This window comes from Silurus aristotelis, assembly GCF_946808225.1.
Source record: "Silurus aristotelis genome assembly, chromosome: 12".
Taxonomy (NCBI): Eukaryota; Metazoa; Chordata; class Actinopteri; order Siluriformes; family Siluridae; genus Silurus; species Silurus aristotelis.
Window position 1 is genome coordinate 23272387 of NC_139585.1, and position 11062 is coordinate 23283448.

The following is an 11062-nucleotide window of genomic DNA, read 5'->3' on the forward strand; positions in this document are numbered from 1 at the left end:
GCGTTGTGTTGTTTGCTTTGATAATGAGGATTCCACAAATTCAGGTTCGTCTGCTCGACCTTGTGTCTGGAAGACATGAGCTTTGCGGCGGATGTATTTCTAATACTTTTCAAGTTAAATGATCTAAATTCTGGCTGAATGTTGAAGCTGATCTTCCAAGCCGGCTCTTGAGGACAGCTTTGGGGTTGTAGGACAGATCTGAGCTGAGCTGAGCTGCTGGGAGTGTCTTGGCCTCATTCCATGGCTTCACATTATCCACATTTCTCCTTCAGCCAGATATTCAATCCAATCCAGAGTGCCAAGTGTGTAGTGTAGATGTTGCCTGTTATGATGTGATGGTGTTTACTGGAACACTGCTGTAATGTGTGACTGGCACTTTCTCTTTCTCTCTGCAGAAACACCACGCTCTGTGCTCAGAGTCAACTCCATCACCTTGGCTCTCGCAGCTGAAAGGAGACCATGGTGTATTCAAAAGCACACACATGCGCTGCTCAGCAGCAGGATGCAGACAACACTGGCTATACCTACTCGCTCAGGTGAGGCATGGACTTCAAGCCTGCTGTGTTTATTCATTCCTGTTCATGTTTGTTTTTTTTTTATTTACCCAAAATACTGCGAAACTGACGACGACATGAACTTTGTTAACCCCATGTATATGGAAATACTTGAGATATTGTTTATTCCAGGACGGTTCGGGGCATTTCATCGTAGCCTGTGAACATCTATACCGATATTGCAGTGCTGTAAATCCACAAGAAGCTCTGTGTTTAGTTTGGGATCGCTATATTATTAAAGGAATTTAATTTTATGTTCAGGTTCATGTATTTGCCAAAACACTGTTCTGATAGCACAGATACAGCCTGTCTTCATTCAAAGCATTGCACATTATGAACTAATATTTTTGGCAAGATTCAATGACCTTTTAATTTTTTTATTCACGATTCAGTGTTAATAAGTTGAACTAGAATTTAGTATTTTATACATAAGATTAATCCACTTTATTACAGTTGCTTTGGAGCATTTTCTCAAATCATTCTTGATTTTTGATGTTCGATATTTTGGGGGTTCAGACTATTCAGATCAGAACCGGTGTTATATATATATTTTTTATCATCATGACCTCAACAATTGATGATGTAGTAAACAGCAATCGTACACAATCCACTACATGAATGTACTGAACCATTCGTGATTTGTTCAAGGCAATGAGAAATTGTTTTTATGATGTGCACAAGTGACTACATGATGTGGAGGTTGAACAAAAAGTTTTAAGAATTTTATTTCTGATCAGAAACGCGCTCCAAAACTACCGCGTGCAGTTAGTAATGTGGCTATACCAGTTGTTTTGAACTAAATTAGCTAAAGACCTGTTCAATTTATTACTATTTAGGGTCCCATGGGGTTTTAAAAAGCCTAAAATAAAAATAAAAACATTTTCAGGTCTTAAAAAGTCAAATCATTTTAAACAGGTTTTAATTTTGCCATGTCCACGTGACCCGACTTTTTTTTTTTTTTTTGGTGTGGTGTTGTGGTTCTTTCTTTCGCCAGTCCAAATATAATTCGCTGTTATACAACCAACAGCCAATCAGCAGCGAATTCCTTTGTACCATGGACATAAAACGGACTATTTTTTCAGCGTATCGCTAAAACTTGCATTTGCCCATCGCTGAAAAATAAAGTACGTAGCTTGTAAGAAATCAATTTAGGGCTCCTTTAAGGCGAGTTGCTAACAACGTGTTATTGATGTTGCGATATCAGGTTTCAAATTGAATTCTTAATGGTCTTAAAGTCTTAAAATTGACTTTGTAAAATTTGCTGAAAAACTCTTATTAGTCTCCTGATGTTTTTGATCGGTCATTTGTATTACAATTTTTTGTAGTTTGCCATGTGGGGTGTTTTCTCACCTCATTTTTATTCTGATATTTTATTCTGACATCTCAGATTATCTGATAACCACAGGCTTTCACATGCAAGCTCAGTTCCGTATTTGGATTTCATGCGGTTGAATCCCAGCCAACGTTACAGCATGTCTCATTTGAGTCAAGTATATTCAACCAGTCTGTGTGTGTGTAATATAAATAAAATATATATATATATCACATCACATGTTCAACACTGTGATGAGTAAAAAATCACCCCTCCTCTCAGGCCTGCATGTTGTACAGATGTGACCGGTGTAATTGCAGGGCGTGCATTCCCCAAGATCTCCCATGTTGCTTCACATTTTTGTTTCGTCCGAAGGTGCATGATCAGGCATGGCGGTGTACCTGTATGGTATTCTCGGTATTCTTTAAAAAAAAAAAAACAATTTTAGGTGCGGCCATAGTAAATGTCTCCTAAGCACTAAACTCTAAAACAGATTGGTGGTGTGTGTAGAGGTACATTTTTGTTTTGGTCCAAACCCCCCCCCCCCCCCCCCCCTCCAGCATGATTTATGTCGGCTGTGGAGAGGCGAAGAAATGAGCAATGTACGCTCTGAAACACTTCTCTCTCTCAGGGTGTGTTAATTTTTTCAGGAAGTTATCAAAATAGTTCACGTGTGTGAGGCACGGTTGCTTAGTGAACCTCTGTAGCACGTGTGTGTGAGCAGATGACCAACTGAAATACATTTTTGGTCTTTTCTGGATCATTCAGAATGCCACTAATACTGGTTCACAAGAGTAGGTGTGAGAAATGGGGCTGGGAAATGATTGACAGAGGCTCTGTCTGTCTTGTTCTTCAGGTCTGAGGAATGATTTTTGTGTGTGTGAGTTATGCATGTTACACGCCTCAATTGTGTTAATTTCTTTTCAGCTACTCGGGGAAAAGCCCGCAGGCTTCTTATCAGCTGTTTATAACAAAAAAAAAACTCTTATTAGGAAGCGTCTCATGTTCTCTTTAGCCATCTGAAGCTCTTCAACATCAGTATCTATTAATAAAACGATAGTACGGTTGAAATCTTTATCATACCGCATTTTTAGCGCCTTTCTGTTTTGCTTTGTCATATAAGGACCTGGCTGCTTTTCTCGAGTACAGCTTGTTAGTGCTGACGTGCGGGTTTTTTTGCTGATTAGTTTATTGGATAGGGTTGGACGACCTGCTGCACCGCTATCAGCTTCTAGCACGTTTGGTCGCGCCCAGCTTTCAGCATGCGACCCTTTCAAACATCTCTCAGTGCGGTGACTTTATAATGTGAAGCAAGATCCAAAAATGTACACTGATTGAGATTATACAATTAAAAAATTTATTTATTTTTTTTTTCTTCCCCTAATTGTATTTTTTCAACTCGATTTTATTTTTATATATATACAGTAATCCCACCGGTTTAACGTGGAATTGCATTTGCAACTAATTTGTTTAGCTGATTTTTCCTGGTCTCTCGCGGATACCACGATAGACCAAAAAACACATACGGGAGTTAAACATGCATTGCCAGATTTCGCCAACGAAATTAAAGAACGCGGTCAATCGTATCTTGAACTCGGCCTGTTTTTTTTGACGTCATACGACACTTCAACCAATAATCAAGCAGAGAAACTACGCATACCCTACTACAGAACTGTATAAATGTGATTCTGTATTTCTAACAATTTACACACAATTCATCTCGCTATATTCTTTCAAGTGTGTGTGTGGATGTTTTTTGGTTTAAACAATAAAACGAATTGCGTTTTTTGTTTATGAGGAATTACGGGGGATTAGTGTGTGTGTGTGTGTGTGTGTGTGTGCTGCTGTTTAATTTTTTTTTTTTTTTCTTGCTTGAATTAAAACTTTTAATTACAACCCATTCTCTAGAAATTCAAATGTATACTAAAGGCCATACCCTGATTCTCTGGATTTTTTATTCCCCCCCCCCCCCCAATCATTAAATCTGATTACTTGAAGTGGCCATTTTAACTCGATGACTCCAACCTCCATTTTTAGAACCTTGACCTAGATTGCAACCAAGCCTGCGTGCTGCATTGGATCAGTCATATAGCTTGTGTTTATTCAATTCACAAGTAAACAGTTTCCTTTTTTTTTTTTTTTTCTATCTGTGTTTTGGCTGGAGGACAGATGAGAAAAAAAAAAAAACAACTTTTTTGTTCCCAACACCAGGAAATTCTGACTTTCCAGCCCTTTTTTTTATTTGTATTTTTTAAATTAGGCTAGTTTGTGATTCAAAAAAGGATGTCAACGATTTTGAAATGAAACCCTTTGGTCTAGTCATTACAACCATCACTTTTTTATTTTTTATTTTTTATTTATTTATTTATTTAAACAACTGAGTTTCAGCTGTAGTTTCACCCGGCTCTAAACACCCAGCAGGGAGCGTGTCAGTGTGTGGAATATTTTTAGTTGATTAGCAGGACGTTTCCATGCCCTGTGCTGGATTGATAAGTCAACACGTAAAGACGGCGTTAAGCTTTTTAAAAGGGGGGGGGGGGGGGGGACTGCTTACACTGCTTACGTGTTAAGCTATAATGCTAAGTTTACACGAAACTGTGTAATTCAACATTATTGACCTCTGACTGAGGGGGAAAAAAAACTCAGTCTGGAAGGTGCCTCAGTTACAATCTCAGCTATGCTATATATACAAAAGTTTGTGGACACCTGACCATAAGATTGTGTGCTTTTTGAACATCTCATTCGACATCGCTATTATAATAACTGCCAGTCTCACTAGATTTTTGAGATTTGTGCTTATTCTTCTAAAAGGGTGTTAGTAAAGTCAGGTACTGATGTAGGTGAGGTGAGAAGGCCTGAGGTGCAGTCAGCGTTACATTCATCCCAAAGGTTTCAATAGGTTTGCGTTCAGAGCTTTGTAAAGCAGGCCACTAAAGATCTTCCACTCCAACCCGTGTGAAGCACACGTAGCTGGCTTTGTGCACAGGGGCATCGTCATGCTGGAATGTTTGTTTCCTATGCGATAATATACAATAATGCCTTCAAATTTGTGGTAACAGTTTGGGAATGAAAAAAACCCACATTTCCTGTTACTATTGTCCATATAATATTTTTTTCTCCCCATTGAGTTTTGATGTTTAGCACAAGTACAAATATTATTGCTTATAAAAGACACACATTGAGGAATTTGTTTTTACGAAGCTTAGACGAATGCAACATGAGCTTAACGTTATAAAATCAGGAAAAGGATCGTAAAAGAATATCCTGAGATGCCTAAGCTGTGATTAAATGCTGAGGCCTCTCGTATAACGTTATGTGCAGGATATGTTTCCCTGCATGTTGTCGATGCTTCCAGAGAAATCTTATGGACACACATACACCCCGCCCCTTTTTTTTTTTTTTTTTTTGCAATAAAATTTGCATTCTGTTTATGAAACTCGCAGTTAATGCCGGAGGGGCTGACCGAAAGAGGGAAAAGCCGAGCAACATTAACGTTATACAAACTCCTTCTGTGACACAGAATCAGAGAATCGTTTGTTTGAGTTGGTTGTGCTCTCTGTGTGGGAGGGATTACGTTAATATTTTCGTATAATCGTATGCGTCTGTGTAGTTTTGTATGTGGAAGAGGGCAGTTTTCTCACTTTTTTTTTTTTTTGTACCTGATGGTGATAGAGAAGCTGTTTGGGGTAAAATTGGAAGCACATGCTCAAATTGATATTATTTATGTAAAATCAGTACCGGTTTGGTTTGGGAAGTTTGACGTTCATAGAAATTCATATTTAAATCTGAAAATTACTTCATCAATACAAAGTCGACTCGGTTCTTTCTCTTTTTTTTTTTTTTATTTTGTTTTTTTTTTTGTTTGTTTTTTAAACCCAACTTTTGCATGCTGTCCACTAAACTGAAATGCCAATAGATGGAAACCGATAAGCTTTTTTTTTTATTTTTTTTAATTTCTATTGTTTTGTTTGTGTATATGTGAGAGGTTTAGTATTCAGTTCAGAAAATCGAGGTTCGTGTTGTTCAATCTAGTGCAGTGTGCTGGTTTGTATTTTTAGAAAGAAAAGGGCAAGGTGGCACTGAGCAATAAAGAAATGCAGAAACGCAGAGCTCCGGATGGAGGGAGGGGATTGCGTGAGTCAGCGAGTGGCTTCAGTGCTTCCAGCAGGAAGTGGAGTAAAGCCTTAATGTCCCACCCACAGAGATTGCCCTGGTCTGATGACCGGCTGTACGTTTTGTGCGTACGTGAATCCGTGTAGGTGGCAATGTGTGTCTTTTGGGATTTGTCCATGGCATGAGCGCTGACGACAGGTGGGATCTGGAGAGCTGGGGCTGGACTGTGCTGTGTGTATATTGCCCTACTTTTACTTGTAACTTTCTCTCTTTTTTTTCTTTTTCTCCCCCCCACTTCTCTTCCTGAGGACGTGTGAACCGAGTGCATTTGAGATTAGTTCTCAGTTAGCCGTTAGCTTTTTATATTGCACAACAAAAGACCTTTCGAGGCTGTTTTTAAGGTCGTCCTGCAGCGCTAAGTCGAGTTGCAGTTTAGATTGGTGCATGCCAGCTGCCTGTGTTTCAGCTGGCTAGGCAAATGGAGCAGGCCTGTTGCAATCAGAACAGCTCCAAAGTTCAGGAGCATGAACGCTGGAATTGTTTCCAGTGAAATGGCAGTTGGTGGTTTATGGGTTTTTTCTTTCCCTCTCCGCTTTGGAAACATTTAGTCCACTGGTCAGGCACAGAAAATTGGGAACATCCCATCACCCTTTTTTTTTTTTTTCCTCCTCTTCCCTAGCGCTTTTACATGTGCCTGAGAACTGATTTGTTTTTGTTCAGTTGTTCGTGCAGGCGGTGCCTCCATCTGTGTTTAGCGCCGATCGTATTCCCTCGTCATTTGTTCTTCCTGTGCTTTTTATTGTCTGTCGTTTTGTCCGATCCTGTGCTGGAACACAGCCGTGAACTCTCTGCGTAACCTTTATTTTGGAGAGATTAAGTTATTTTTAGTCACCTGCTCCTCATTTCCATATCCTCCATGTGCACATGGTATGGTTTGAATTGGAGCTGAGGCTCGAGCAGAATGCTGCCGTTTCATTGTTCAGTGGAAAGGAAGAACAAGGCAGCGACAACCTGTTTAGTTGACACGAGCGCCGAAATACACTGCGCGTTCTCTTTTTCATTTTCTCTATTAGTATTGCAGCTTTGCCTACACATAAATTAAAATGCTGCTGGTAATGTCTTTAAAAGGATTCTCATGAATTGGAAAGTCAGATTGTAGTAGTAGTAACAATAATAATAATAATAATAGACCCTTCTGTGTCACTCAGCTCCAGCTACTCTTCATCTGCTCTGGAGTACGAGAAGGCGCACAAACTCGCTCCTGTGTTCGAGTCGCCCAGGATGTCGCGACGCAGTCTGCGCCTGCAGGCCAACTCCACCCACTATGGAGACGACAGCCTGCTAGACTCCTCCGTCAACCGCAGCAGTTCTTACAGTACCGAAAGCCGGGTTCACCGGGAGAGCAAGTAAGAAGGCTTTACTACTAATGAGGAGGATCTCTATTTACATTAGCAGTGTCTTAAGACTAGCTTACAAAAGTATGTGGACACCTGACCATTAGTGTGCGCGTTTCAAACTTTTTCCACATTTAGTCCAGATTTAACGTTATAATGAAGATTCCATGAAGATGTTTCAATAGGTTTGTGGGGATTTGTGCTAATGGGCTGCAGTCAGCATTCCAACTCATCCAGAAGGTTGGATCGAGATCAGAGCTCTATAGCAGGCCAACCAGGATCTTTCACTTCAACGCATGTAAACCATATCTTCATGGAGCTGGCTTGCACAGGGGCATTGACATGCTGGAACAGCTTTGGGTCTCCTAATTCAAATAAATGGAAAAATGTTCCTTCTACCAAATCCAGACCTCCTATAAAATCTTGTGCCACCAACTTTGTGGTAACAGTTCGGGGAAGAACCACATATGACTTGAAAAGTCAGTTTTTGTACATTTTTTGTTTATTCTGCTAAGACGTTTGTATATAATGGCCGCTTGACAGACCCAAATGTAGTGTTTGCACCCTATTCTAATCTAAAATCAATATCACGAGTTGAGTTACATTTAATGTTTTTTTAATTATTATTATTAATATAGTCAGTCCTGATGTATACAAAACTTATATTTTTGGTTGATTTTTTTTATTACTGTATATCATTTTGTAGATTTCGACCTTATCTGACATTTTTCACGTATCGTCTCAAAATTCTGACCTAATATTTCTTCACTGTTACTGTTTTCAACTAGGTTGTACTATGAGTGTTTTGGCTTTGGATGCCAAAATTATTTATTTTGGTGGATTTTTTTGTAAATGACAAATCTTTTCTTCAAATTTTTATATATGTATATATATATATATATATATATATATATATATATATATATATATATATATATATATATATATATATATATATATATATATATACACACACACACACACACACACAGTGAAACCTTGATACTCAGGACTTTTCATTTAGAACCCGACTGAGAGTAAGTCGTGAAAAATCTGATGGTTCGCAAGAAGCCCCTATTGTATTATTTGTTTAAAGTAGAAATTAAACCATTTATGACCTCATTCACAATTTTTGTTGAGTTTACAGTGCATGTACAATTCCCCTTATAACTATCAAAAGGACAGGAGGAGTCAAAACCTAGCCATTAAACAGCTTTCAACTGTGTGCTAGATTGAAAGTAATAAAGGCTGTGCAAAGATCTTGCATTACCACTTAGAAATGGTTAGAAGTATTTGTGAGAGTGTGAATTTTTTAAAGTGCGAGTCAGATAGTGCAGATATGCTATACTACAAAAGTATTCAGGGCCCTGCCTTCTCCATTAATATGTGGGTCTTACCCGAACTGGTACCACCAAGTTGAAGGCACTCGTTTCCAACACGATGATTTACACAACCTGCTTTCGAGTTCTGAGCTCAACACCTTTTGGGAGGATTTGAAACATTTAGTAGAAACAGAAGAGTTGTTCTAAAAGCAAATGAGAACCGGGATGTTAAAGCGTGAACTGCTTTTTTTGGTCAGGTGTCCACAAACTTTTGTTCGTAGAGCTTAATTCGGTTCAGAATGTACAGGAAAAACCAAATGTTATGCAATTATTTCACTTTTCACTGTTTACTCATGGAGCAGCACCATTTGCTGTGTCCTCTTCACTGGCTTCCTGTAGCTGCCCACATCAGATTTAAAAAACGCAGAGCCAAAAATGGACCAGCGTCCGCCTACTTTAAGACACTTCTCATTCCACACGCTGCACCATGCTCCCTCTAAGGGTCTAGCACTACTCGACGGGACCCACCATATCTCTTGAGACTTGGAAGACATATGCATTTCATGTATCTCTTCTCTGTCCTGGCACCCATGAACGATCAATGTCACTGCCAATTTATTAAAGATAATTTCACGATCTAAATATACACTTAGCATGCTGGTTACCGCATCTCCAAGAAAATTACTAAGAGTAAAAAAAGAACCATGTGCATCAGTTTTCTATTTGTATGCCTTTGCCTGGCCAGTATTCCCAGTCTTTTCTCCCTTTGTGGGTCATAGAGTCATGGGAGTACATTTTTTTTTATTTTTTATTTAAATGTTATTTCTAAATTTTACAGCAGCTGGAGCAAAGGGGTCAAATCTAACTCTCCTGGGATTGAGAAATTCTTTGTTTGCTAATGTGCAATGTTGCAACAGCATCCTTCAGGATGTATTCGGTCCTTTAGGGTCATTTTGGCTTCTGTATTAGATACAGATTAAAAATGATGATTGAGCAACTGGATTGGTCAGAGTTCCTTAGCAAGCTGGCAAGAGTGGGGTGTGTGTATGTGTGTGTGTATGTATGTATGTACGTACGTACTGTATCTCACAGCAGTACAGATTTACTGTCCTAAATACAGCCATTATTGTCTTAATAGATGGCAACACCCTCAGTGAACAGGTCAAAACTGTATCTGTATTTTGCTGTCAATATTTTGTGTGAGCACCATTTGTTGTCTTGTACTGCCGTAATCCTCCTGGGCATGGAATTCACCAGGGCTGCACAGGTTGTTGTTGGGATCCTCTTCCACTCCTCCATAATGACATCACAGAGCCGCTGGATGTTAAACACACAGCGCTTCTCCACCTTCCGCTTGAGGAGCCCCACAGGTGCTCAATAGGGTTTAGATCTGGAGACGTACTTGGCCACTCCATCTACATTGCCAGCAAGGCAGTTGTCAAGTGTGGCAGTGTGTTTTGGGGTCATTATGTTGGAAGACTGCTCTTTGGCCCAGTTACTGAAAGGAGGGCATCATGTTCTGCTTCAGAATGTCACAGTGCATGTTGGAATCCATGTGTCCCTCAGTGAACCACAGATTAACAGTACCAGCAGCACTCATGCATTATTTCTTAAGTACTGTCTCTTGAAGATCTACTAAAATGGTTGCTGAAATGTGAGGGGTGCACTCACTTTTGTGAGATACCGTATATAAGGGATGTGCAGCTTCATAACTGAGGCCGATGCCGATCACATCCTGAAGCATAGCCACTGATAGGATGCAATAAGATTCACCCCTGATACAATCCGATACAGTGCAATACGATGCAGTGGAAAAAATGTGATGCTATGGGATTTAATAGGGTACAGATTAGGGCTGTAACGATTCCTCGAGAAACTCGAGTAATCCGATTGCAAAAATAACCATTACCAATGCAAAAATGTTGAAAAAAAGGCATCGCTAGACAAACGCTAACTTGTAATCGATGCATCACATCGTTAACTTTTATTAACCAATTTAGCCATCATTAATACATGTATATAATCAGTTTCATACACACTACATGTTTTATAACGGCAATGTTTTTTACATTAAAACAAATTAAATAAAACTTTTATACAATTTTTCTTTCTTTCTTTCCATGATTTTTTTTTTTTTTTTATTACTATTTTTTCTTATTAATTATTATTCTTTCTTTCTTGATCTCATTCCCTTTCTTTCTTTCTTGCTTTTTTTCTCTCTTCTTTCTTTTTCTCTTCTTTCTTTCTCTTTTTCTCTTCTTTCTTTCTGATATTTTTTTTATTACTATTTTTGTCTTTCTTTCTTGATCTCATTCCCTTTCTTTCTTGCTTGCTTTTTCCTCTCTTCTTTCTTTCTCTTTTTCTCTT

The 11062-nt window shown here is 38.9% G+C and overlaps 1 protein-coding gene across 15 annotated transcripts in view; it reads left to right on the forward strand.

Moving 5' to 3' along the window:
• Positions 1–11062, forward strand: part of sun1a (Sad1 and UNC84 domain containing 1a) — a 30005-nt gene that overhangs the window by 4077 nt on the left and 14866 nt on the right. For 12 of the 15 annotated variants that reach the window (XM_083556936.1, XM_083556939.1, XM_083556929.1 and 9 more), the window contains exons 2-3: positions 396–536; positions 7188–7385. In XM_083556936.1, coding sequence (XP_083413062.1) covers positions 460–536; positions 7188–7385 — 275 coding nt within the window. In that variant the 5' untranslated portion in view covers positions 396–459. Of the gene's footprint in view, positions 1–395; positions 537–6069; positions 6211–7069; positions 7092–7187; positions 7386–11062 lie in introns of those variants that run through there. The other 3 variants (XM_083556938.1, XM_083556940.1, XM_083556942.1) reach the window with 3 other exon arrangements.